General features: G+C 44.5%; 2 protein-coding genes across 5 annotated transcripts in view; one reads left to right on the top strand and one right to left on the bottom strand.

The window, feature by feature from the left end:
* The window catches only part of PARN (poly(A)-specific ribonuclease), a 155,747-nt gene extending 154,834 nt beyond the window's left edge, over positions 1-913 (bottom strand). For both annotated transcript variants that reach the window (XM_045776083.2, XM_045776084.2), the window contains exon 1: positions 811-913. The gene's annotated coding sequence lies outside the window, so the exon portion shown is untranslated. The remainder of the gene's footprint in view (positions 1-810) is intronic.
* BFAR (bifunctional apoptosis regulator) lies at positions 369-27,190 on the top strand. 3 transcript variants are annotated; one of them, XM_087870331.1, is made up of 9 exons: positions 369-585; positions 8,062-8,105; positions 12,890-13,224; positions 14,593-14,797; positions 15,909-16,078; positions 18,188-18,332; positions 23,217-23,390; positions 24,876-25,078; positions 26,528-27,190. In XM_087870331.1, the coding sequence occupies exons 3-9, from the start codon at positions 12,962-12,964 to the stop codon at positions 26,718-26,720; spliced, it is 1,353 nt and encodes a 450-aa protein (XP_087726457.1). In that variant the 5' UTR covers positions 369-585; positions 8,062-8,105; positions 12,890-12,961; the 3' UTR covers positions 26,721-27,190. The 3 variants fall into 3 exon arrangements, with proteins under 3 accessions (XP_087726457.1, XP_045632041.1, XP_045632042.1); XM_045776085.2 differs by lacking the exon at positions 8,062-8,105; XM_045776086.2 differs by lacking the exons at positions 369-585; positions 8,062-8,105 and adding an exon at positions 1,157-1,666.
* The last annotated feature ends 715 nt before the right edge of the window (positions 27,191-27,905 follow it).

The raw sequence follows: 27,905 nt of genomic DNA, 5'->3' as shown, positions 1-27,905 counted from the left end.
TATCAACCTCCAGGCCAGCGGTTTAAAACAGATAATCAGCATGAATTCTCAACGAACCAAGACATTGGGAGAAAAACATGGTGATAAAGTCATTTTAATTCTGGTTAATACTGCAAATAGAACTTCAGCCAAGGTCCTGGGATTTTTCTGCATAAAATACGAAAGCAAAAAAATTATGGGGACTACAGTGCGGTCTTATAATATTTAATTTCTGGGTAAAGCTGTTTCCTCCAGGCACACACAAAGTCTCCCGAGACGACCTAACCCAGACACCCGCCTCACCCTCAGGGCGTAACGCTAGGGCCCTGGGTCTGTCCCTGGAGAGTAAAGGGCGGGGACCTGAGGTGGCACGCATGCGCCAAAGACCTCGGCCGGGAAGTCGCCGCTCTAGGCAGCAGGGAGGTCGCGGGGTTGAGAGGGTTGGGAGAAGAGTGCGGTTTCTCCTCTATGGTCGCGGGCCCGGGGCACGCTTCTCCGCAGTGAGTCCTAGGCTATTTCCGGAAGTGAAGTGGCCGCCTTCTCCACAGCTTCCGCGGGGGTCCGGGAGGCGGCCGGCGGCCGAGTGGGCCCGGAGGGAGCTGAGTGGTAAGCCCCAGAGTGGCGGGGGAGGAAATAGGGGGTGGGGCCCGGGCTCGATTTCGGGGCGGCGTGTGGAGAACGGCTGTGGGGGACCGGTCAAAGAAGCTGCGCGGGGCTCCTCACCCAGGCCCGGGTCCTGAGCAGCCGCGGTCCCGGCCACGGGACGCGGACCCCTGGGTGGCCAACTTCCCCCGTCCCTTCCCGAGAGCCCCACGTCGGCACGGCGGGTACCTGGGCCTCGTCTGCGTCCCCGAGGGCGTCAGTGTCAGAGCCAGCCGCTCCAGGACCTCCCTGGGGCAGGAGGGAGGGGGTATCGCTTCCAGGCACCTTGGAGGGGGGACGAAGGGACGCTCGCCCCGCAGGAGCCCCAGGCAGGAGCCCCTGCCGCAGCCTGTGGCTGCGCGTCCCGAAATCAGCAGGCTCCTGATAGACTGAGCCTCGAGTCTGATTGGCGAGGCAGTTCCTGCCCCAAAGCTAAACGATTGCTCCGGTTATAAAATAGGGTAACGGACGAGCACAAAAGGGACAGTGAAACCCCAGAAGTCGCACTGGGGTTGGTCTAGAACCCAGCCCTTGTGATTCCGTGCTCACGGCTCCTAATGGGAACTTGTGCAAAAGGGAGTTTTCTTTAAAAGAAAAAAGAAAAAAGGGTAGATGAGAATCAGGTTGTGTCCAACTGAGGCTCTTGGGCGGGGCAGGAGGAGGCCCTGTCAGTGCCCAGGGCGGCTACCCCCCAACTTTGGTGGAGAAGAGAAAGAGCCCAGACGCTGTCATGCCCTCAGCTGTCGCTGTTGGGTCCTCCCCGCTAAAGCCCATTGGTCGGTCCTTTGGGGGGTGGTCTCGATGTCACCCTCGGAAAGGCCAATAGGAGGAAGCTTTACTCTCTTCTCTGGGCACACCCCAGAGCCGGCGCTGAGTGCACGTGCCCAGTTAGGTGGTTTGGTTTGTTCTTGTCAGGGCTGTTTTGTAAACAGCCGGTCTGGGTCGCCTGAAGTGTTCTGCGTTTCGCTGCCTGTCTCCACAAACGTGTTGGAAAATTGTCTGCTCTAGTGCTCGGCGCTGACGCTACTAACATAGCTGGCACTCTGTAAGTGCAACTATTAATAAGTCTAATTATTCAGTAGACTCTTTGAGGACCTATGGATAGAGTTTGTCGTTTAAACCTCCTTCAAAGTAGATATTATTATCTTGAACTTATGAATGGGAAATAAGAGGCTCGGGGAGAATAAATGTGACCTGTTTGGAACCCACATCTCTCTTTTCCTAAGAACATACTGTTTTAAGTATACAAGCCTCTCCAGGAAAAATTACAGTCTGGGAGATGAAGAAACACACAAATAAATGTTATATTAATGCACAGAGGCAGGAAAGATTAATTTGGGTGTGAGGAGAGTTAGTCATTAAAGACTTTGAAGTGACAGGAGATTTGGATCTTGTCAGTTGAACACTTTTGACCCAGTCGTGATGTGGAGCTGCATTACAGATGACAGGAACAGTGTGATATGGAAAAATGCCCAAGAGCAGAAATTAAGAGATGGGGCAAAAGTGTCCTCTGTGACTAGATGAGTAGTAGGATATAATCATCGTAATAGTAATAGCTAACATTTATGTTGCACTTATGTGCTGGTTACTATTCTAAGTGCAGTGCGTATCATTTAATCCTATCAACACCCGTATCAGTCATGTAGTATTAATATCCCCATTTTATGGATGAGGAAACTGAGGCACAGAAATTAAGTGACTTGCCTGAGGTCACACTATGAATTGGTGGAGCTGGAATTTGAAATCAGTCGTTCTGCCTCCAAACTTTGTGCTCTTATTAAAAAGTTGCGTTGGGGCTCCTGGCTGGCTCAGTCCATACAGCATGGGACTTTTGATCTCAGGGTCATGAATTCAAGCCCCACCATTGGGGTGTAGCCTACTTTAGGGGGGGAAAAAAGTTGTGTTGCTTTGTTAGCAGGCCATAAAGATTCTTAAATGACAGGCTTACAACTATGAGCTTTAATTTCTTATGGTCAAGAAGGTTTTGAGCAAAGGAAATGTTTGATTAGAATTTTGCTCCGGGAGGATGATTCAGGCATTGGACAGAGGAGGGATTGGAGAGAAGAGGAAATGAGATTGGAAGTGTTAAACTTTATTTTGCTCACACCTTACCCATACCTTGTTTGAAACGTATATTTAGGTTTATACATTTGTTTATTAGTATGTAACAGCTCTCTAGTCCCCAAACTTCCGTGTGCATAAGAATCTCCTAAGATACTTGTTTAAAATATACGTGCCTGGGCCTCTCCCTCAGATACCCTTATTCAGATTCACCAAACTTCCAGGTGATTCTTTCGGATGTTCTAAAGAAATTACTACCATAGGGGGTCAGATACATGTTGATTTGATTTTCATCAACAAATATCCAGAACCCATCTTTGTGCCAGCTACTTCAGGAAGGATGATAGAATTCTGTGGCTTGATACCTGATCTCAAGCAGCTCAAGATTTGATTGGAGAGGGAAAGACTACCCAAACTGATAATTGAAGTATGCTTACTAACCAGTTTTTTATCACAAGTTATTGGACATCTACCGCATTGAACACAGGACAGGTCGTTAAGTATATGCCACGTAACAGAAACGAAAGCGGACAGTCTCACAGAGAGCCAGGACACCTGTCTAGTGTGTTCTTCTCTTGCCCAGCACCACTCAGGAGCAGTAAATCATGCGGCCTCGGAGTTCAGGCAGCAAGTTAACCTCCTGTGAGGTAGTTAGCTACCTTTGCCCTAGTAATTTCTGACTCCTTCCAAAAAGAAAATCTGTCTATTTGGACAAGAGTTGATATGGTAAGAGCCTGGAAATGTTTCCCTTGTATTAATGAAAGCCCATTTTTGCCACCTACAAGAAATGCACATAATATTCTCTTTTTATTGCCGTTTTGACCCTTGCCTTGCTTACATTTGGGCACATTTCTTTTTACTTCATAGTCACTAGATGTGGACAGTCACTCTTTGGACATTTAAAATGTCTGTAGTATTCTACCAGTGTTTATAGTGGTGTCCCCAGAAGTAGACATGTGGTGCCAAAAATAGGCGCCCCTGTTTCTTTTTTCTTTTTTTTTTTAAGTTTGTTTATTTATTTAAGCAATCTCTACACCCAACGTGGGGCTGGAACTCATGACCCTGAGATCAAGAGTCACATGCTCTGGGGCGCCTGAGTGGCTCAGTCGTTAAGTGTCTGCCTTTGGCTCAGGTCATGATCCCAAGCGTTCTGGAATCAGCCGCATGGGGCTCCCTGCTCAGCAGGAAGCCTGCTTCTCCCTCTCCCACTCCCCCTGCCTGTGTTCCCTCTCTCGCTGCCTCTCTCTGTCAAATAAATAAATAAAATCTTTAAAAAAAAAAAAAAAGAGTTACATACTTTTCCAACTGAGCCAGCCAGGAGCCCCCTCACCCCTATTTCTTTTGTGACTGTTTCTGCTTATTTATCTCATGGAACCCCACGCTCACCCTAACAGCCACAAGCTGGAGTTCATGTTCCAAAACACAGTGTTGTCATATCCCAGTTATTTCCTCCAGTTTGGACTTCTCAGCTTCATAGTAGCAGCATAAAGGAGCAAATTAGTCCTTTGAACCATTAGCTATTACTGATTACCTCGCTGAAATAATGTGAGGTCAGGCTTTAACTCAGACCATGATTCAATACCTGGTTCTGCCCTATATTAATGAGGCCTCCCATTTTCTCATCTGTAAAATGGAGATGAGAATAATAATTATCTCATAGGATTACCTTTCACATTATAAGGACTCAGTAAATATTAGCAATTGTCATTATTCTTTGTTGTCATGTAATATATAATAAAAAGAAATAAATAGCCTAATTAAAGGCCCATATAAAGCCAAAATGTTCGTATTCTTTTTTTTTAAAGATTTTATTTATTTATTTGAGAGAGAGAGAGAGACAGCCAGTGAGAGAGGTAACACAAGCAGGGGGAGTGGGAGAGGAAGAAGCAGGCTCCCAGCAGAGGAGCCTGATGTGGGGCTCGATCCCATAACGCCGGGATCATGCCCTGAGCCGAAGGCAGACGCCCAATGACTGAGCCACCCAGGCACCCCAAAATGTTTGTATTCTTGCAGCGAAACATGTTTGCTAAGGAGTGATTGAGATCATATTTTCAGGCTGGAATTCCAATAAATTAGCCCTCCAAAGGATTAGTCCTAAAACAGTAGGTATGTACTATCGTCACAATTAACGTTTTGTGTATATAACTGTAATTATGTATCTCTGAACAAAGCATTTTGAAGATTATGACTTCTAAAGAGTTAACAATCATTACACAAAGTCTTTATAAGGTAAGGAATACAAATTGTCCACTTAAACTCAGAATTAATGCATTATTCTTTGATAAACTCAATGCAGATTACTGTCTTAATTGCCTTTGGGGCGACTAAGGAATCGAACAGGTGACAGCAGTGCTACCACCTCCTTCTAGAGAGTAGCCCTCTAGATGAATCCACAGATGAGTTCTTGACCAAGTCAAACAATTTTCCTTCCACGGGAGCAGTAGCCAAGTTCCCTGCAGGTTCTTTAATCACCCAGAATAATAGGGAGATTGTATGTATCCCAGCCCTTTTTCTTCCTTCATAGATTTTTCAAATAACTATAGCATGTCAGTTAGGTATTTCTTTGGGGAAACAAAAGGTTAGAGCGATAGAGATCTTGGAATTGCCCAATTCATCAGACTGTGATCAGTGTTTCCTATCAGTTGTGCCAACAGACCAAACCCATGAGCATTTTAGAAAAGGCCAACTAGGGGCGCCTGAGTGGCTCAGCCGTTAAGCATCTGCCTTCGGCTCATAGTGTGATCCTGGAGTTCTGGGATCAAGCCCCACGTCGGGCTCTTCTGCTGGGAGCCTGCTTCTTCCTCTCCCACTCCCCCTGCTTGTGTTCCCTCTCGCTGGCTGTCTCTCTCTCTGTCAAATAAATAAATAAAATCTTAAAAAAAAAAAAAAGGCCAACTATACAGTTTGTTCGTGTCATATTTTACATATTCATGTTTTCTAAAGCTTTATGCCATTTCTTGATGCTGAAATTTTAGAGATGATATTTTCCTCAGGAAGTAATATCTTTCCAGGTGCTTTAAAAGTTACATTGCTGAGATGTCAGAACAAGTTGTTGATTATATGGCATGAGCATAAGAACAACTTTCGAGATTCCTCACTTACACGGTTTGGGAAGTGTCACACATCTGGACGTGGAAGAAGAGACCACATTTACTGAACACTTCCAATGTGCTGGTGCTTACATGTATCTCCTTAGTGCTCATGACAGCTCTGTGAGGTCTGCTGTGGTGACCCCATTCCTTACATATGCTAATGGGAGACTTAGAGAGAATGACTAATTTTCCCACAGTCTCATGGCTCCTAGTGAAGCTGGGACTCAGAACCTGTCTTCTGATTTTAGAACCGAGGTGTAGACATCATTGTTACATGGTGCCAATAAACGTTAGCTATTATCAGAAAAAAAAAAATTACACTGTTTCTCAGAACCAGGAAGTAAATAACTCCAAAATATTAAAGCAGGTGTCTTAAAGGCCTGTCCTAAATATTTGATACATAGAAGAGCCCACAAACTCTCACTTCATTCATTTTGACCCCGATCTCTGGGAATATGAGGAGAATAAAGCCAACTTAGCATTTTTAGACTTGCCCTCAGATTCAGCCAGAGCCTTTCGCATGTGGAATCTACTGAACGGGGGTATCTGGCCTCTGAGTGTAAAACAGAATAGAAGCAGTCATTTAGAAAATTTTGTGGAAGACCTCAGAGGCACTTTCTCAGCAGTGATGGTAAGAAACCTGCCTGCACGTCAGGAAACAGGAAAACTGTAAGCTGATCGAACTCCTGAAGCTTGCTAGCCTAAGACCAGTTAACCTAGAAACCTCATACGCTCATCAGGAGACTCTAAAGGCATCAGCTCTGGGAGAGGTCATGAAAACACATATTCACCCAGATATGCCCAAGGTCAGGCAGGAAACAGAAATGAGGAAAACAGGTGGGTGAGGACTAGCGAACCAGAGCGGACCTGCCCTATCTGAAGGGTGCAGCTGCTGAGTTTCTCAGCTCCAGCTGATTCTTGTCGCTCCATATGACATCCCAGTCTTGTCAGGTCTTCTGACTTTTTTCAACAGAAGCCAGGAGTCTGGATTTTTATGTGAAATCAGATTTTTTTTATCCCCGGCACTAAATTCAAGAGAAGGGAGAGAGGAGGAAGAAAGAGAGGGTCAGGGAGAGAGGGAGAAAGAGCAGCACCATGTGAAAGCCTATCCAAAGGCCACGTGTCACCAAAGTGGAGTGGTGGCTCCCTGTGTGGAGACTTCCAGGACAGAGAGTGTGGAAGCTCCTGGCAGTAATACCGCATCACCTTGGAAACGCTCACCTGGCTTCATTATAACCACTCTAGGAAGCAGGGGGCTGTAGAACATTTAAGAAGTCTTTATCCTGGGGGCACCTGGGTGGCTCAGTTGGTTATGTGTCCAACTCGATTTCAGCTCAGGTCGTGATCTCAGGGTTGTGAGATCAAGCCCTGCTTCAGGCTCTGCGCTCTGCAGAGAACCTGCTTGAGAGGCTCTCCCTCTCCCTCTCCTGCTTGTACTCTCTTCCTCTCTCCCTCCCTCCCTCCTTCTCTCTCTCTCTCTCTCTCTCTCTCTCTCTCTCTAAAATAATAAATCTTTAATGGAGCGCCTAGATGGCTCAGTCGGTTAAGTGTCTGCCTTCAATTCAGGTCATGATCTCAGGGTCCTGGGATCGAGCCCCACATCAGGCTCCCTGCTAAGTGGAGAGTCTGCTTCTCCCTCTCCCTCTGCTCGTGCTCTGTCTCTCTCAAATAAATAAATAGATAAAATCTTTAAAAAAAAATATGTCTTTATCCTGGGGCTTCTGGGTGGCTCAGTCAGTTAAACCTCTGACTCTTGGTTTCGGCTCAGGTCATGATCTCAGGGTCATGAGATGGAGCCCTGAGTGGGGCTTCAACACTCAGCAGGGAGTCTGCTTGGGATTCTCTCCATTTCCCTCTCCCTGCCTCTCTGTTGCTTTCCACTGCATGAGTGTGCACGCTCTCGCTTGCTCTCTCTCTCTCACAAATAAATAAAATCTCTAAAAATGAAAAAAATAAAATAAAAATTCTTTATCCTGGTGGATAAACAGTAGTTTTTAACTTTATTTGGGTCTTGATCCTCTTTGAGAACCTAATAAAAACTGTAGATTTCCTTCAGGCAAGTGCTCACGTTATACAGTTTTATGCACAAACACAAGCCTGGCATGTAATCTCAGAGCATGCGCAGACCTCTTGACGTGCCTCTGCAGACATCAGTTGAAGACCCCAATTTGTATCCAGAAACCACAGCTCTTCAGAGTGACGCAGTCCCCAGAGGTTTGCTGTATTCTTCACTTCTGTGGTGTTCATCTTGTCATTTTAAACTTGTCTCTGTTTGCGGTTTTTGCAGACTTTTCCAAACTCCGGCATTCTTAGCCCTCAGTTTTGAACTAGGTAATTAACACTTGTCATTTCATGTGATGCTTAAACGAAAGTGTATCCCTGTGAAGATGGCACAGGGGGTAGAGAATGGAATGAATCTCCTCCCCTAGTCCTCTCTGGAGCCTTGGAGACAGGGAAAGAAGACAGTAGGCCACAGGGACATTCTAATGCTTACTTGTGAAGGAACTCGGAAAGAGCCAGCAAAATCCTCTCACAGCTCCTGCTGTGGGCCAAGTTTATAGAGAACATCTATAAACATCCTCAAGAACACTGGCTTTCTCAAAGAGGCCTTTAATCATTGCCAGTGCAGGAGGGTGTGTTGACCCACAGCTTGGAACTTCAGTGTCTGAGCTACATTTTATCACTTAAGAGGTACCTTCTTCCTCTGAAAGCGCTGCTTTCCCTCATGGAAATAACCCAAAAGCAGACAGACAGAAATAGCAAAAGATAACCGACTTTGGTTTAGATGTGTATTCTTTCTATGTTAGCTTTCACACTTTGAATTTAGGGTAACCTGAAACGAGCAGCGTTCCTAAGATGTAATCAAAGTCTATGCAGTTTCTAGTTTGTTAAAGACAATTTTAAGGCAAAGTTAGTGGCCACTTCATCTTTTCATTGTAGATGCAATACGTGGTTTGTTTCCTGTCATGAGAAATAAACTTTAAGAGATGGTAAGGTAAGGAACAGCTTTTACCTTCTAGTTTTCAAAGGCTAATTGGTGAGGGGCACCTGGGTGGCTCAGTCGGTTAAGTGTCTGCCTTTGGCTCGGGTCATGATCTCGAAGTCCTGGAATCAAGCCCTGTGTTGGGCTTCTTGCTCAGCGGAGAGTCTGCTTCTCCCTCTCCCTCTGCTCCTGGCCCCCCGCTCATGCTCGTACTGTCTCTCTCCCTCTCTCAGATAAATAAAATCTTTTAAAAAAATAAAAGGCTAATTGGTAAGAAATGAATTTCAATACATATTGTCATTTCTCTGCAAATGACTCTGAAATGCATACACTTGGCCTCATTCTTAACTCCCAACTACAGTTTTGTATCTCTAGCTGCTCATTGGACATTTCTACCTGGAAGTCTTATCATCACCTCAAACTTAAGTTTTCTGAAGTTCCACTTCTTTCTAAGGTTGGCCCCATGTGCTCACAGTAACCCATTTCCACCACAAGTACCTTTCTTCTTCTCTGGCTCTGACACCGAGGCAGCATCTTTGATCATTCTTTCTCTCTAGTCACTGGAGCCCATAAATTATTTTCTTAATGTCTCTCAGATACATTGATCCCTTTCTTCATCACCTTTCATTCCTCTGCTGTTTTCGTTTTTTTGTCGCCTTCGTCCCAGAAGTGATCTACATTTTACTTCTTTTTTTTTTTAAGATTTTATTTATTTATTCGACAGAGATAGAGACAGTCAGCGAGAGAGGGAACACAAGCAGGGGGAGTGGGAGAGAAAAAAGCAGGCTCATAGTGGAAGAGCCTGATGTGGGGCTCGATCCCGTAACGCCGGGATCACACCCTAAGCCGAAGGCAGACGCTTAACTGCTGTGCCACCCATGTGCCCCTACATTTTACTTCTAAGTCTTCCTAGTCTGGCCCTCCTTCCTGAGGGCATTTATCATCCTCAAGCGCAGCTTTGCTGATCTGATTGCCCCAGAAACCTTTATGAGTTCCCATTGGCCCACCTGTCATTAACTAGGCACACAAGACCGCCGTATCAGACCTGTAGCTCTGGGTCACTCGCTGATCCCCATGAAAACGCTGACCGCAGTGCCCAAGTCAGGCCCCTCTTTTCTGACTCTCTGCCCAGCCCTCACTGGAAACCTCGGGGTCTTTCCTCTGACACCAAATCCAGATGAGATCCTAAATATACCTAAAGGGCCTCCCCAATGCCCAGCTCATAGGACATGCTCAATAAATAGCAATGGTTCAGGGCACCAGGGTGGCTCAGTGGATTAGGCATCTGCCTTTGGCTCAGGTCATGATCCCAGGGTCCTGGGATGGAGCCTCAGGTGGGGCTTCCTGCTCAGCAGGGAGACTGCTTATCCCTCTCCTCTTCCCCTCCCCGCTGGTGCACAAGCGCTCTCTCTCCTTCTCAAATAAATAAATAAAATGTTTAAATAATAATAAGCAAATAAATAAATAGCAGTGGTTCAATTAATATTTCTTAGGATAATGCTCTCCCCATGGCAGTTGTTTAATCAGCATTAGCCAGATAAGGGAATTACTTTATCAAAATGATTCCTTTTTCTTAAAACCTGTATAAGATCTCCCTTAGCAATTTGAAGAGACTGCCCAAAGGAAAGCACTTAGGATTTTTTTTAATGCTCCTAAACATACAAATAATAAACAAATATGATTGATTATCAGAAATGATGTAGTTTTCATTAAGAAAATATTTATTTGAGCTCTTCCAGAAAGAACAATTGTTTGTTTTTCTAAAATTTTATTTTTAAGTAACCTCTACACCCAGCGTGGGGCTCCAACTCACAACCCCAAGATCATGAGTCGCCTGCTCCATTGACTGAGCCAGCCAGGCACCCCAAAAAGAACAATTTAGGCCTCTACAGAAGGTTGCTCCCCTCTGTTGTGAATAACTATATTAATTTAATTATTATGTTTTAAAATTTTATATCTGATATTTAATCTTTTAACTTTATATTTATCTTTGCCTAATTATCTTTTTAGTACTGATGAGGAATCTCTATTCCACTTTAACGCTGAGTTCAAAATTCAGTTGTGTTTATTCTTTGAGTTGAAAATCCCCTGCTGGTATTGAGCCAAAAGGAATATAATGTTTTTGCTTTTTTTTACAATTTCATATATATTTTTACAATTATTATAACATTATACATTTTCATTAAGAACAACCTGATAAATACAGAAAACCAAAACCAAAAGAATCACAGCCCTCCCCCTACCCAACATACTCACACCCACTACAAATACTTCATTGTATTTTCTATTAGTCTTTGCTTATAGATTTGCTTTTTTTTTTAAAGATTTTATTTATTTATTTATTTATTTATTTATTTATTTATTTAGGCAGGGGCGGGAAGTAGAGGAGGGAAAGGGAGAGGGAAAGAATCTTAAGCAGACTCTGCCCTGAGCACCAGCTGTCACTGGGTTCAGTCTCACGACCTGAGATCACAACCTGAGCAGAAACCAAGAGTCAGTTGCTCAACCGACTGAGCTACCTAGGTGCCCCCAGATTTGCTTTCAATATAATGCTCTATGTAAGTAGGTAAGTGCTCTGTGTAAAAGGTGATGCAATCCCAGGCCCCCGGTGGCTCAGTCAGTTGAGCATCAGGCTCTGGGTTTCAGCTCAGGTCATGATCTCAGGGTCTTTTGATCCAGCACCATATCAGGCTTCCTTAGTAGGGAATCTGCTGGGGTTTCTCTCTCTTTCTCTTTCTGTCTCAAATACATCATCATCATCATCATCATCATAATAAAAGGTGATACAATTCTCATGACTGTATTTGAAAAGGAGGTAGACTCCTACCGTATATGGTTTACTTGCCACATACCAGACTCTCTACGAGGCACTTCATTGCATACTCTTGTTTAATTCTTACACCTTCCCAGTGAGGGTAAATGCTTTTACCACCCCCACTGCCTCAGTGAGGAAGCTGAGTCTCCAAAACATCCAGTCCCCACAGCTAGCGAGTGGCAGAGATAGAGTAAGACCCCGGGCAGCCCAGCCCTGGAGCCTGTTTCTCAACCACTGTAACCGGAACGTGTAAAAACTTGAGCCCTGTCTGCATGACCACTGTGGGTGATGAAGAGTGGGTGACTTCCTTTGTCTTCACAATAGCGAGGTGAAGACACCCTGACCCGCCAGCGCTTCCACTGTGGTAATGCCAGGAATAGTGTGAATCATTTCTTTAGCCCCTGTTTACACCATATACCATCCTTGGCACTTTACTTTCAATGTCTCTCATCGTCTCAAGAAGCCTTGAAGGTTTCTGTTAACCACCATTACACAATCGAGAACACAGGGCTCATAGAGCTCAAGTAACTTATGCGTAGTCACGGAGCATGATCGAAGAGCTAGGATTCTGACTCCATTGTGTTCTGCACCATACTGTCTCTCCATAAAGCAATCTCCTAAAACCCAGATAGGAACAAGAAAAGTATGGTCCTTTGCCGTTTGCTTATTAGCAACATTAGCATGTTTCTGTGGCACCAAATTGGCCAAATCCAGAGGGCATGACATGTGTTTGGATCGATTTGGGGGAAAGGGTATATTGAGCCCCAGTGGAGTTGATCTGGCACAAGGCACCTCAGAAAACAAGGTTTCACTCACTTTTTGGTACTATTCCTATGGGAGCCTCTGCAATCATATGTTTATGAAATAAATAATTACCTAACGAAAAGGCAGATTTGTTTGGATAAAAAAGGCATTATTTACATGAACTACATCTGTTACTACCAACTTCAGACATTTTACTGGCCCAAAACGCTGTTTTGTTTTGTTTTGTTTTTTAAAATCATATACACGAAAAGACTTGAGAAATTGAATTGGGAAAACTGAGGCCAGAGGAATTACATTAGTGAAAGAGAAGGATCTAGAATTCTCCACCGCCCCCAAGTCCATCAAGCTTTCCACTACATTGTTTTGCTTCACCTAATTTTCAGAAGTATGACAGAGCAGGAAGAAATTCAGCGAGGTTTATTTGGTTTAGGGACTGTGAATTTTTAGACATTAAATTGGTCACATTTAAAAGTCGGCTTTAATAGAATGGCAGTAATCTCAAACACCTGCTAAACTATTTGTCCGAGTTCTGTTGTTGTCTTTTTCTTCTAGATTTAATGATGCTTTGCCACAGCTTCATAAGTCTGAAGTTTTCTGTGCCTGTGCATCCCAGAATTTGCTAAGATGGAGGAGTCTCCGCAGAACAATCCGAACACGATGACCCACGAGAAGGGTGACCCTCTCCAGAGCACCAGCCCTCAGATTTCCATTAGTGAATTTTCTTGCCACTGCTGTTACGACATCCTGGTTAACCCCACCACCTTGAACTGTGGGCACAGCTTCTGCCGGCACTGCCTAGCTTTATGGTGGGCCTCTTCAAAGAAAACAGAGTGTCCGGAATGCAGAGAAAAATGGGAAGGTTTCCCCAAAGTCAATATTCTCCTCAGGTAATGCTCAGTCCTTATCGGTAGCCCATACAGCTGGCACAGTGTGCCTGTCTTCATGGGAGCAGCCATGTTTGAGAGGGCCAGAGGCGCAGAGCACCCCCTCCTTCGCCGTGATCATTCTAGATCTGCTGGCATGTGAGTCAGGGAGCTCAAGGACTGCAGATCCTGACGCCCTTCCTCACAGGTGACCGTGATCTGTTTGTGATTGTTTATCACAAAGGAGAAAAAGAAACTCTGATTATCGGTTATTGCTTATTATCCTTTGTCATATAACACTTTATTGATCCGTATCCACCGAGGACACCCTGGGTCTGATAGAGAAAGTGGTATGACTGCACAATTCTGTGCTGATTTTCTTCATCTTTGACTAAACTCTGTTCCAGTTTTCATATCAATAGAGGTAGTTTCTCAGGCATAGTCTCATAAAACAAATGGCAAGACCTTTCAGATAGTAGGTTCTTTTCTGCTTCTGTCCATAATATTTATAATGTACTTGTGAGGTCTTTGAGGCTAAAATCCTTGCTTTTCTTCTGTTGGCTTCTTGATATCAACAGAGTATCAGAAAGTTCCATGAAAACATTAACCTAATATTCTCTTTCTCGTATGAAATATATTTACAAACACTTTGCTTTCACCTGTCAGCCTGGTTTACCTGAAGGTTGATCTTAAATTGAAAGAAGATTCTCTGATTATGTGTAATTGAAAATAGAGACCAGTAGGAGGACCTAATGGTCTTCCTCTTACTACTCAACTCGACCTGTTTTCTTTTTTATGAATTAATTTTTAATAACATAAGCAATACATAGATACCTTTACTTGTTTCTATTCTTTTTTAAAAATTAGAATAATTACTGATAAAGTTAAAAACCCCTTCGACCTCTCCTTCCCCATCTTGCCATCCTTCCTTCCTTCGTTTTTTCCTGAGTCATTTCAGTTATGATTTCCTTCAGATTTTTAAAAATACTTTTATACACATGTGTGCCAATAGGAAATGCAAATATTTCCTCACATCATGGTGTACTATCTGTATGGTTTTACATTTTACTGTTTTCATTCAATGATATGTATGTCTTAAATTTATCTATCTAGATACAAGTGATACCCAGTAAATTCATTTTTAAAACCATGTAGCATTCCACTGTGTGAATAGACCATGTTTTATTTGACTGTGGCTCTAACTCTGGACATGTAAGTTGTTTCTCATTTTTTGCTGTTACCATCAGGGCCATAACCAGCCTTCTTGTCCATTCTTATAAAGTGCTTGTATATTATTAAATATGGATTGTTAGTGTGATTTTAGCCTTTAAACATGAGAAGTATATTTAGGCAAACAACTGTCTTGTGATTTTTTTTTTCTATTCTCCATAGGGATGCCATTGAAAAATTATTTCCTGATGCCATTAGAATGCGATTTGAAGACATTCAGCAGAATAATGACATAGTCCAGAGTCTTGCAGCCTTTCAGAAATATGGGAATGATCAGATTCCTTTAGCTCCAAACACAGGCCGAGTGAATCCGCAGAGAGGTGGGGGATTCTTTTCCGGAGTGCTCACCGCTTTAACTGGTGTGGCCGTAAGTTTATCACTGTGTTTCTCTGCCCCCTCCCCGCACAGTTTCCCCTGAAGTTAATTCTGTTGAAATTGATGGCATACCTGCATGCGATGATCACCTCATGCATGGAGATCTGCTGGGTTGTGTGATTCTTCGGGGATGCTGCGTACTCAAGTAGTCAACGTCATAGTCAGAGCCCGGTTATTGTTAGCTTTATTCCATTTCATGCTCTTCATAACCTCTGCAATAGCCACCGTTATTACTCTCATTTTATCTGTTTATTTCTTTTTATTATTATTATCGTTATTTTTAACGTAAGCTGGAGGCCTGGCATGGGGCTCGAACTCACAACCCAGAGATCAAGAGTCGCATGCTTTCCTGATTGAACCAGCCAGGCGCCCCTGTTGTTCCCATTTTATTTATTTATTTGTTTGTTTGTTTATTTATTTATTTATTTATAAAGATTTTATTTATTTGACAGAGAGCCAGTGAGAGAGGGAACACAAGTAGGGGGAGTGGGAGAGGAAGAAGCAGGCTCCCAGCGGAGGAGCCTGACGTGGGGCTCGATCCCAGGAAGCTGGGATCACGTCCTGAGCCGAAGGCAGACGCTTAACGACTGAGCCACCCAGGCGCCCCTGTTGTTCCCATTTTAGAGTGAGGAGACCAATGCAGGAAGGTGTTAGAACTGGAATTCAAGACCATGTCTGCCTTGATAGTCCAGCCTCGAGTGTAGTAGCACTTTACAAACATCCCATGGAGAAACTATTTCCTTTTTAGTTCCATGCTACAACAATTTAAAGGTTACACATTTTCCAGCAAAAAAGGCACATGATAAGTCCATTATGTCAGCCAAGATGTTGGGATCAAGGGTGCAGTGCAGCCAGATGCTCTGCGCTGAGTCCTGTTCCTGTCCCTGTTCCCTCATGGCCTCACCCCCAGCAGTGAGAGGAGCCCCCCGAGAGTTCTGCTCCCTGGCTCTCTGGCAGTGGTGTTGCTTTGCTTCCTTGTACTGGAGTGGCCTCCTTCCCTTCATGCTCAGCCTCTTCTCTTCCCTTCCCTGTCCCACGCTCACAGATGGAGAAGCTGGCGTCTCTGACCTTTCTATGTGTTAAGGGCTCTCCCTCTTCCCCAGGTGGTCCTGCTCGTGTATCACTGGAGCAGCAGGGAATCTGAGCACGACCTCCTGGTCCACAAGGCTGTGGCCAAGTGGACAGCAGAAGAAGTTGTCCTCTGGCTGGAGCAGCTGGGCCCTTGGGCCTCTCTCTACAGAGACAGGTTTTTAGCGGAAAGAGTAAATGGAAGGTGAGAAGCAAGATCTTCTGACATTTTTTTAAGCTGCTTTATTGAGATATAATCCACATACTCTTAGGATTCAGCTATTTAAAGTGTACAACCCATGGTGTTCATCATATTCACAGATGTGTGTAGCCATCATCCCCGTCTAGTTTTAGAACATTTTCATCACTCCAAGAAGAAAGCTCTTACCCTTTTGCCATCGGTCCTCATAAGCCCCTCCCTCATCTGCCGGCAACCACCGTTCTTGCCGTCTTGCCTATTTAGACTATGTCGTGTAAATGGAAGCAGACAATATTCGTGACCTTTGGGGTCTGGCAGAATACTTTCAAGGTTCATCCAAGTTGTCGCAGGTGTGGGTGCCTCATGTATTTTTATAGCTGAGTAATATTCCAGTTTGTGGCTAAACCACATTTTATGTAGCCATCCTTCCATTGATGGACATTTGGGTTGCCTCCGTCCAGGGGCTGTTACGAACAGTGCCGCCATGATCCTCGGTATACGGGTTTTTGCGCAGACCTGCATTTTCAGTACTCTCTTGGAGTGGGATTGCTGGGTCATGAAGTAACTCCTTATGTTTAGCTTTTTGAGGAGCTGCCGAACTGTTTTTCCAAAGCAGCTGAATCATTTTATGTTATTGACATTTTGTGTGTTGCTTGATGATAAAAGAAGCTGGTATTTACTAGTTATTTAAAAATAATACTGTAGAACTATAGGGTATTGGAAGTGAAATACCCTCATAATTCTACTCTTCAGGGAAAACCACCATGGTCATCTTTCTGGAATTCTTTCCAGATTTTTTTTCCATGTTCATACAGAGATACACATAAATGTATATTATTTATTTGATTAAACTGAAAATACAATTATACTAACCAGACCTGTTTATATATGTGTATCTATATATGCACATATGTGTATATACCAGAGTCTATTTCATCTCTACCAGAACAAATCTGGGTTGTTTCCTCTTTCCTGTTCCAGGCAATTCCACACAGTGTTGTAGCAAATGCCCTGGTATGAGGAACTCCCAAATCGAATTACCAGGCTCAGGGGAGGCCTGCTTCTGCCCATCAGCGTATCCCCTTCCTCCCTTCCAGAGCACTGTCCATCCTTATTGGAGTCTTTCCTTCCCCGGAGGGACTGTGGAGGGATAGTACTTAGTACACCATGCAGTGCCAAGAGCAGCCACAATCCGCTTGTCCCGGACGGCCGTCCATTCACTGCCCCCTGGAAGTGGGCTTTCAGCGCTTGACCCTCCTTTGGGAAAGCCAAATGCTCCCACTCGAATCGTCTGTTTATTGTAGGAATTAGCATCTCTCCCAAATTGTGGTTAAAAAAAATTTTTTTTTCTCTACCTACCTAATACATCTTTGCATAATTGCCTTCCTTCCAGAAGACAGATTCCTAGAACTGGAGTTTTTGGGTCAAAGGTCATAAACCTTTACAACTTTGATAAATTTCCAAATTCCCCACGTAAGGACATCAGCCTCCATCCCTCCAGCGGTTGTGTGCCTGTCGGGCTCTCGGCTGCTCCTGCATCAGGGTGTTTTTAACGATGAGTGATTGTTGAGGTGGAGTCATGTTTTCTGATGAAAGGGATCAGATGAGGGATCTGCAATCATTTTTCTTAAATTACTACCCCCAAACAGCTACTCTTAAAATCATAACGTTTTATTGGATTTCTTTCCAATTTTATGTATATATATATGTGTATATATAAATACACATATATATACACATATATATACACACATACACACACACATATATATATATATATATACACATTTTGAAAAATAGAGCAATATGTGAGAGGCTGTGCCTTGGCTGAGCCACTTTATTCCTCCAAGCCATTTTTTAGCCACAGAATGGCCATCATGCCACCTACTGGGCAGAATTGTTAAATGGATCAGTGATGACTCATGAAAGTGTTTCAGAGAGTCACTAGGCATTTAGTGGTTTGCTGTTACTACTGCTATGTCATATACTAAGTATCTTACCTTACTCAAGCCTAACGTGTTTGTGCTGACAGGAAGCAAGCCTGACTGTGGAGAGTTTGCCTCCAGTATATAATCTCAAAAGAAATCTCCTCCTGCTGCTCCCCCTCCCCGACAGGTTGCTTTTAACCCTGACAGAGGAAGAATTTTCAAGGGCTCCATATACCATAGAAAACAGCAGCCACAGAAGAGCCATCCTTCTGGAACTGGAGCGTGTCAAAGCCCTAGGTGTGAAGCCCCCCCAAAATCTCTGGGAATATAAGGTGAACTCTTCATTTTTTTTAAGTTAAGAAAAGTATAGAGAATAGCCTCTCTGTCATCTGCCTGCCCACAGCTGAGGAAAACATCACAGACACCACTGAAGCCCCCAGCTCCCCACCCTCTCTAGAGGTACCATGTGCCTGCTGCAGAGCTGGGGCTCTTTATCGGGCGTGTTTCCCTACTTGTATCGGGGTGTGCGGATGCAGGCACTAGGAGCGCTGTTGCATGGGTCCGTAACCTCCACGGTAAGGGCACATGTCCTTCTGCAAGTAGCTTTTACCTCTCTGGCTCCAGTTCACTAATTTTCTCTTTCGAGCACATGCTGGTTGAGGCCTTGTTCTGTCAGTGAACCCTGGGATTCTTTCCAGTTTTGCTACTAGAAACAGTGCTGCCGTGGAAATTCTTTGGACGCTCTTATGCTTGATGGTATATACTGAGGAACGGGATTGCTAGCTCACAGGCGATACACAGCTCCAACTTTATGAGTTGAAGATAAATTATTCTTCACCGTGACTGCACCACAGATAAGATTTAGCAAATGCTGTACTGTGAAACCAATAGTTTTTATTATAAGGTATCTGGAATATATACCAACTTAGATCCTAAAAAAGACAGCTTGGAGAAAAATAATTACAAATGACCCATAAGTCCATGGGGAAAAACGCTCACTCATAATTAAAGAAGTGCAAAACGAAGTAAGCAGATGGCATCATTTTCTCCTCTCTGGTCTTGTCAAGGATAAGAGCATCCTAATCGGAGGAAAGACACACTCACATGTTCTTTGGATCCTAAACATGGTGCAGGCTCCGTGGAGAGCAATCTATCAATAACTATTAAAATTTAAACTGCCCCAACCCTGTGACCTGCAATTTCCCTTCCTTGGGCTCAAAGTACAGGCAGCCTGGTCTGGGGATCAAGGGCAGGGCGGCTGCGGTCCTTGACCTGCTCCTCCAGGGCCCCGTGTGCCCATCTCCTCCTTGATAAGTGACTTCATAGAGTCACGGTGAGAACTGAGCTTTGAGTCCCCAAACGTCATTCAGTGAGATGCTCCCAGCAGCATCGTTGGTAATAGCAGCACGTGGAAAACAAGCAAAGTGCCCATCATGAGGACAGGTTCAGTAAAGAGGGTGCACCTGTACATATAACCATTACAGAAGAAGGTAGGAGGTGGTGACTTGGTGTGCCAGTAAGGAAGGATGCCCAAAGTTGTCCTGTTAACTGCAAATAAAGAAAAGCACATTGGGAAAAAGATGCATTTGTATGTATCTGTATGTTTGCATATGCATGGAATATTTGTGGAAGGGTACACAAACTGTTAATGTTTTCATCTAGGGATTGAGACTTGGACAGAAGGGAGAATTTTGTCAATACATTTTTGTGCCATTTGGAAAACATTGTGTTGACTATGTACACATATTATTTTAAAACTAAAAAAACACTCGTTTCAGAATTTTTGGAGACTGGGCATGAAGGTCCTTAGGTAGAAGGTTTGTTGTTTTTTGGGTTATTGCTAACCCTCTATTTGAAATACTTGAAAGTAATCTTAAGATTAACCAGAACAAACAGGAACCAGTTCTGAACCCAGGCGGAATCTTATCAGTTGGCTCCTTCAGGTCTTCTAAACTGCCAGCCCCTCCTCAAGCATGGCCATTTGACAATTCACGAATTAGCTGAAAGGTCCAAACGTGTGTGATAAGATTCTTCCAGCCCTAGTGTCCGGGTGCAATTCCTATTCTCATTAGACATGAAAGAAACAGCCGCCCGCTGAAGTGCTATCATCATAACCACTCCACCAGGTGGTGGCTTTTCTTCCTCTTCTGATAGGAAGCAGCCAAGCGCTCACACCGGTTCAGTACTCCCACTGACACCAGCCCCACAAGTAGGTAACCTGCTCATCTCCCTTTCTCTTGTACTAACCATGATGTGGCTGGCCATATTCAGACTTTCTTTCTGGGACCAGTGCTCCTTTAGATCTTGCATATTCAACAAGAACAGTATTGGCCCCAAGGTGATTGATTGGTGGGGGGTAAAGAATAAAAAAAGTCTTAGTTTGTGATTTGTGTCCCCCTCCAAAAGACCACAGTACATAAACAGATGTGTAGTATATCTGTGGTATTCCCATTTCATGGGGAGGCAGGATTATGAGGGAAAAAAATGTTTTTCAAAGGCTCCTTAAAGGGGGATAATAAAAAAAAAAAACAGTTTAGGAAACATTTTTGAATGATGAATTACTCCCATGTCTATTTCCCACCTACGTTAGGATGCAGAGGTATTTACTTTGGAAAATTTCAAACATGAAAGCAGGGTAACAGTACAGAACTGCTAAGTACCCTTACCAGCTACAGCAACTTATGGTCATGTTTATTTCAGGGATCCCCCCACCTACTCCCACGCCTGACTGTTTTGAAAATCTAAGATACCTTTTTTTTCATAAGTAAATATTTCATTGTGAATCTCTAAAAAGTAAAGACTCTTTTTTTAAAAACAAAACTAGGAGTGCCTGGGTGGCTTAGTGGGTTAAGCATCTGCCTTACCTCAGGTCATGATCCCAGAGTCCTGGGATCGAGCCCCATGTCTGGGGCCCCCAGCTCAGCGGGGAGCCTGCTTCTCCCTCTTCCTCTGCCCCTCCCCCCAACTTGTTCTCTCTCAAATAAATAAATAAAATCTTTTTTAAAAAATTTAAAAACAAAACTAAATTCCCTGATACCAAATAACTTGTCAGTATTCAAATGTGCTACATCTTTTTTTCTTTCAGTTCATTTGTTCCAAACAAGGTCTACCTGTGGTTATTGTGTCTCTCAAGTCTCTTGTAGTGTGTGGATTCTCCCTCCCTCTTTTTTGTTACCCTGCATTTATTTGTTAATGAAACCAGATAGTTTTGCCTGTAGTTTTCCCACATCTTGAATTTGGCTGATTGTCTCTCTGTGGTGTCACCTGACAGGTTCTGCTGTCTCCTGCATATCCCATAATCCAGTAGTTAAATCTAGAAGCTTGGATTGGTTTAGGTGTTTGACAAGACTACTTCATAGGTGGTGGTGTTTTCTTCCATCAAGAGGGTCATGATATCTAATTGTTTCTTTCTGACGATAGCAGCCACCATGATCATTGATTCTTTACTTGCAAAATGGTGATACTATAATTCTCTCATTTCTTCATTTTTTTTAATAGAGCACAAGGTGGGGGGGGCAGAGGGAGAGAGAGGGAGAATAGCAAGCAGACTCCCCACTGAGCATGGAGCCCAATGTGGGGCTCGAGATCATGACTTGAGCTGAAACCCAGGCGTCCCTCAGTCCGTTTCTTAACTTCCACATATAAGTGAAATCTTACAGTATTTGTCTTTCTCTGACTTAGTTCATTTAGCATAATACCCTCTAGCTCCATCCATGTCACTGCAAATGGCAAGCTTTCATTCTTTTTTTATGGCTGAATATTATCCCATTGTGTGTGTGTGTGTGTGTGTGTGTGTGTGTGTGTGTGTGTATACCACATCTCCTTTATTTATTCATTAGTTTGATAAGTTTTGACATACAGCACACACCTATGAAACCATCATCATAATCAAGCTAGTGAACATATCCATCACTCCCCAGATCTGCCTCCTGCCCCTTTGTTGAGCCCTGCTCCCCCCCTTTCCATTCAAATAAGTGTATAGTGCTTACGGACTTGTCCAACTTACATTTCTCTAAAAACTAATGATACTGAGGATTGTTTATATGCTTATTTGCCATCCTTAATTATATCTTCTTTGGTGAAGTAGCCATTCATACCTTTTGCCCATTTTATTTGATGCTTAGTAGTGTCAAGGTAAACTGAATCACTTGGAAATTACTTTTATAATCAGGAAAAATATAAATACACATTCTTCATAGCAAAATTTACCACAGTGATAAAAATAAATCGCCCACAGTCCCACCTGAGAGTCAGACATGGTTTATGCTGCATTTTCTCTATTTTCTTCCAGACGGTTTTCTGTGCAGAATTTAAGTGGTCCTTTTGTTTGTGTGTTCATTCCACAAACACATCTGCTGTGAGCCAGGTGCTCCTCTAGGAGCAGATGTGAAGGAGGCCTGGCTTCTATGAGGCCAACAGTGGAGAGATCAGATTGCTACATGTCTTTGAATCTTGTTTCACCTAACAGTGTAACATGGGCATTACCCAAAACTGCACACATTCACTTTTCAGTAGCTGTACAAACTCTGTGCTAAAACATCTACTGTAACTTCATTACTTACATCGCAGATTTCACTTTCTCTGTTATGCACAATGCAGCACTAAACATTTTGTGCATAGAGCCTTCTGTATTTGTGATGACTTTTATTTTAAGTGGTGCACACTCATACACTGGTTAAATTAAACTTTTTTTTTGAGAGAGAGAGCATGCATGTGAGCGGGGTTGGGGGGTGCAGAGAGGGAGAGAGAAAATCTTAAGCAGGCTCCACGCCCAGCATGGAGCCCGACACAGGGCTTGATCTCACTACCCTGAGATCATGACCGGAGCTGAAACCAAGAGTCAGACGCTTAACCGACCAAGCCACCCAGGTGCCCCTAAATTAAACATTTTTAAGACTCTTTGATACAGTTTACAAAATTGTTTTCCAAAAAGGTTGGGTTTTACTAGCCACTAGGCATGCATAGGAGTATGCATCTCGGCTCCACACAAGCCCTCCTGACAAAGCAATGGAGAAAGAGTGGGTCTTTATTAAATGTAGCCCAACATATTGATCACTTGGACTCTTCTTGCCATTCATTCATTCATTCATTCATTGTTTGTGCAAACCACCCACGAAAGGCTGATGGCGAAGGGCGTGAGACTGTGGAAGGAGCACAGGTGGGGAGCTGGCCGCCATGATTGTAACTCAGCCCCATACCCGCCTTGTCCTGCGCAGGCTGTGAACCCAGGCAGGTCGCTGTTCCTGCTGTATGCCCTCAAGAGCTCTCCGAGACTCGGTCTGCTGTACCTCTACTTATTTGACTACACGGACACCTTCCTACCCTTTATCCACACCATCTGCCCTCTGCAAGAAGACACTTCCGGGGAGGACATCATCACAAGGCTTCTGGTAGGTCTGCACAGTGCTTGAATGGAATTATTCTGCTACTCCTCGGTGTGGTCTGGAATTGGAGATGGGACTGTAGCTGTCATGGAAGAGCCAACAGCACCCAGCCTTAAGACGAAACCCTATAAGAGCACATAAAGCAGCCCCTCCCCACTTCCAGAAGCTGGTTTTGTTTCCTGCATCACACACAGCAAGAGGGGCTACCCTCTGGACTTGAAATATTTAGGGGGGAGAAAAACAGCATTGCTTTTCTAAAAGAAGATAGCCTAGGTCTAGGTTGCCCGAAGGTTAGATCTGCGAGCCTTCCAGCTTGGTCATCTGTCTGTTAAGAGGATCCCCAAAGGATGATTATTTGTCCCACCGCAGGGCAGGGTTAGCAGCCCTCCCAGTGGCCTCAGAAAAGTAAGCCTCATCCACCTCACTGATGGGAGTTGTCACATCAGCTGACCACAGGCCCCTGGCAGGGATAGTTACCCACCTTGGCTTTTGTGTCTTCGGTGTGACCCATGGAGTCCTCCAGAATTGTTGGTGGACCGCACTTAGTGATTTCTCTGTGCCTGGTTGGTCAGTCATTTCAGGTAATGTCCTTTGCATTGCTGCTCTGAGGACAGTCTCTCTGATCTGTTATAATCAAAAGTCACATGGTTATAGGAATTGTCGTATATGATCCATACCCATAACTATTAAAACAGAATTCCTAAATCTCTGAAGACCCTTTTTAAAATACTCCAGTCAGGTGTCTGCCTAACTGACTTGAGCCTTGGATGTAGTTTAAAGCCTGCTGATGAGCCCCTTTGCACGGTGTTTACCTAATTACCAAGTTCCCTGCTCTTACCTGCCCTTGCTGGACTGGGAGCACAGAGACCTCCCTACCTCTCCATTTTAACAAGCCCCAACAACCCCTGTCCTCTCATCAGGCTCACTTTCTTCTTGTAATATTTAGTATCTGCCCCATTGTACACAGTCCTGCTGAGCTCCCGTAAGCCTTCTGGATGCCTCCATGAGTTGTTTAAATGCTCTGGTTAATTATTTGTTAATATCTGTAGTTAGAGCTTTTTATCTTCCCCAGAATTACTTTTTCAAGGTGTATGTTTAATTTTTCCCATGATCTGTTATCATTCCAATGTGGCTAAGATGTCAAACTTAGAAAATTGAGTCACCCATGCAGTGAGCAAGAAATTTAAAAACTGGTCTAATTTCAGTTCACTGCAACCTCATTATTTATAACTCATGCTTAGATTTTTACTTCTGAGTTTCCACCATTACATAAGAAGCATCTCTATTCAACTTCTTTGGTAACATTTATCCAGTGTGATATTAGTTATATTATAAGGTGAGCTGATGGATGGGAATTTCATGTTATGTTGTTGGATGTGTGGGTATTTTAATAAATGTAAAGTTCACCGTGAGGACCACAATATTTTCTGTAAAAGTCAATCCTCACGATTTTTTGCATCCTCTTGTGCTTATTTTTCTGTTACTCTAAAGGATCTTCGAGACCCCACATGGAAACAGTGGAGAGAATTCCTTGTCAAGTACTCCTTCCTTCCGTACCAGCTGATTGCTGAATTTGCTTGGGACTGGCTGGAGGTCCATTACTGGACGTCACGGTTTCTCATTGTCAACGCCATGTTACTCTCGGTTCTGGAATTATTCTCCTTTTGGAGGATCTGGTCAAGAAGTGAGCTGAAGTAAGTGTGTTTTTACATTGGAGATGGCTGGAACAGCAGACACTGAGAAGGACTTACTAAGTGGTGGAAGGTTCCTTTCTGAAGTAGTAGGTAAACGTGAAAACACGTTAGAAACACTGCTTGAGCAGCGAATAGGAAACCGTCCTCATGTTTGGGGGCGGGGAAGTTTTCTTGGTGCTCACTGTTCAAGAGTTTCTCCATGTATCATCCGTACTTCTTGGGGTGGGGGTGTGCATGAAGGATTGTATTAAGGAATATATAAGTGAGAAGAGGGTGCTTTACGGAAAGGGCACTGTGTAGAGATCTGGTGAGGAATCCTGTAGGCATGAGTTCTAATCCTGCTCGGCCACCGATCAGGATGGTAATCACTTCTCTGGATTAATGCGTAAAATAAGAGCATTGGGCTAGCTAGTCACAGTCAGGACTCTTGGTTGCATGTGATAGAAATCAGCCCGAACTGGCTTTCCCAAAAAGAGAAATGCCCCACCAAGGCTTCCTGCACGGCTGGACCCAGAGACCCAGATGCTGTCATGAGGACTGACCCTCTCCCTCTCACAGCCCTGCCCTTTGCTCTGTTGTTTGGCCTCAGGCAGCTCTCTTCACGCGGGGCCCATGGTCACTCCAGGCACAGATTTGAACAGCTTAGCAACCCTGGTGGAGGGAACACTTCTTTCCCCACAGCACTTATAGTCTCGGGGCTCCCACTCCTTTGCTCTGGCGCCGCCTGGGGCCCCTGCCCACCCAGACCTATCACACAGTTGTGGGGCATACCCTGCCCCCCAGCCAGAGGCTGCCTTCAGCTCCACCGGGACCATATGGAAAAGAAAAAGGGAAGGAGGCACCAAGAAGGAAAACTCAGACAGTGTTTCCAGAAGAAAGGGGGCGGCTACAGGAGAGGCGGAAGTAACACAGCCCCACACCAGCACCCTTACAGCCTTAAACATCCCATGACTCAGAGAGTTCTTGGCCTTGTCAGTCAGGAACAGTCCTATAATAGTTCCAAAAACCTGACAAGAATCTCCTGTTGATTTATTCATGCGCACAGTTCCTTGAGCCCCTCCTCTGCCCCTGGCTCTCTGCTGGGTGCTGCACACGTTTTGGTAAAGAAGACAGTCTGTACTCTGAAGGCCCAGAGCCTCGCAGAGAAAGTATGGATATTAAATCCATACAGGTGCGACCCAGTGACGAAGCAGGCCGGGCTGGGGTGGGGGGTTCCTCACCCCGCGTGGGGACCAGGAACAGGCACCACCTGCAGGCCGCATCCTAGGAGTTGAGGACAGTTGGTCAGGCGGAGGCCCACCTTGGGCAGCAGGGTCAGGAAGCAAGGTCTCTGCAGCACGGATAGCCAGACTCCGCTTGGGAAGAAGGCCCAGGGCCCGAGCACTTTGGCGTCATCATTAGAAAGAGCATCACAATTCCGCCTCTCAGATGCTTCTCTTCTTTTCACAGGACCGTGCCTCAGAGGATGTGGAGCCATTTCTGGAAAGTATCAACACAGGGGCTTTTCGTGGCCATGTTCTGGCCCCTCATTCCTCAGTTTGTGTGCAACTGTTTATTTTACTGGGCCCTGTACTTCAACCCAATTATTAACATTGATCTCGTGGTCAAGGAAGTCCGACGGCTGGAAACCCAAGTGTTGTGACTGGCACTGCCCAGGCCCTGAGGGGCTCTTCCAGCCTCCTTGACATCGGAGCATTGATGCTTGCTGGGGGGAGAGGGGGAGCAGACTTCCTATTTCTACACCTCGTGAACAAGGTGCTGCTTTGTCTGTCAGAGACTACAACCAGGTCCTCTCTCCCTCTGCCCGTGGCCTCATGGCAGCAGGGACTGACAGCCCAGAGCTCGGCCGACACAGCAACAGCACCTCGCAGCCAGCCTCCCTCCTCACAGGGACTGAGGAGGCCCGGTCCACCACGGCTGTCAAGGACCCGGGTCCCCAGAGGATGCAGTAGGGTGGCGGCAGAAGGCTGCCACGTCAGCAGTCCCGCTGGACAAAGGCTCCCGGCGCGAGTTGCAGCCTGAGGCTGAGCCCGAGACCCGGCTTGTTGGGGCCATGCCTGTCCTCTACGGCAAATTTAGGAAAACCGGGAGAAGATTTCATCATAGGCATAGACAGTTGCACATAAAAAATACAGAGAAGCCCAAATCTGATAGACGATTCTGTATTATTAAAGAGTTGCTAGAAGGTTTGTCAGTTAAGCATCTAAAAGGATTCCGTTTGAGACTAGACTGGTGGTCAGACTGTCGTCAGGTTTTCCACCTATAGTCATATAATCGCAGCAAGTTTGGATCCCTGACCAGGGGTTGAGTAGGATGTCAGGCAATAATGGAACGTAATTCACATCGGGCTGAGCTGCCTCAGTGCTACTTAAAATGATTGTTGCGGGCTTGGGTGGTTTTGTTTTCAGGAATTTAATATCCAGGATAATCTTTTTGTTCAAGGAAACATTTTGTATGTTGACCTCGCACTGTATAATATTACTGTCCTGTTCTAATGTATAAAACAGCAAGTATGATTACACCAAGTGCTGTAATTGTAAATATGAATGAAATGAAGCAGGGCCTTTTCTTTGCTTCCAGTGTAAAGGTAGCGGTGAGAACATGAGCCGTCGGAAGATCGGCCCCGCAGAGGTAAGCTGGCATCCACAGTGTTGTTTTGTGACTCCGTGAACCCTTCATTAATCCTCTGGACCTTTGAAGATTTCCCTCAAGCTTTGCATCCAAAAGTTTGAAGAAATCACTTGAAAGCAAAAATAAAGATTTTTGTGTAGATAAAAGTGCTATATAGAGAAAGAAAAGAGTTGCTTAGAAAACGTGAAGAAAATCT

Source organism: Ursus americanus, chromosome 2 (genome assembly GCF_024610735.1).
Source record: "Ursus americanus isolate L20-20 chromosome 2, mUrsAme1.1.p, whole genome shotgun sequence".
NCBI lineage: Eukaryota > Metazoa > Chordata > Mammalia > Carnivora > Ursidae > Ursus > Ursus americanus.
This window is presented reverse-complemented; position numbering and strand designations above follow the sequence as displayed.

Coding starts and splice junctions, on each gene's coding strand:
- BFAR (XM_045776085.2), top strand. CDS start 12,962: ATGGAGGAGTCTCCGCAGAACAATCCGAACACGATGACCCACGAGAAG. Junction 14,798..15,908: donor CCGCTTTAACTGGTGTGGCC/GTAAGTTTATCA, acceptor CCTCTTCCCCAG/GTGGTCCTGCTCGTGTATCA. Junction 23,391..24,875: donor ACATCATCACAAGGCTTCTG/GTAGGTCTGCAC, acceptor GTTACTCTAAAG/GATCTTCGAGACCCCACATG.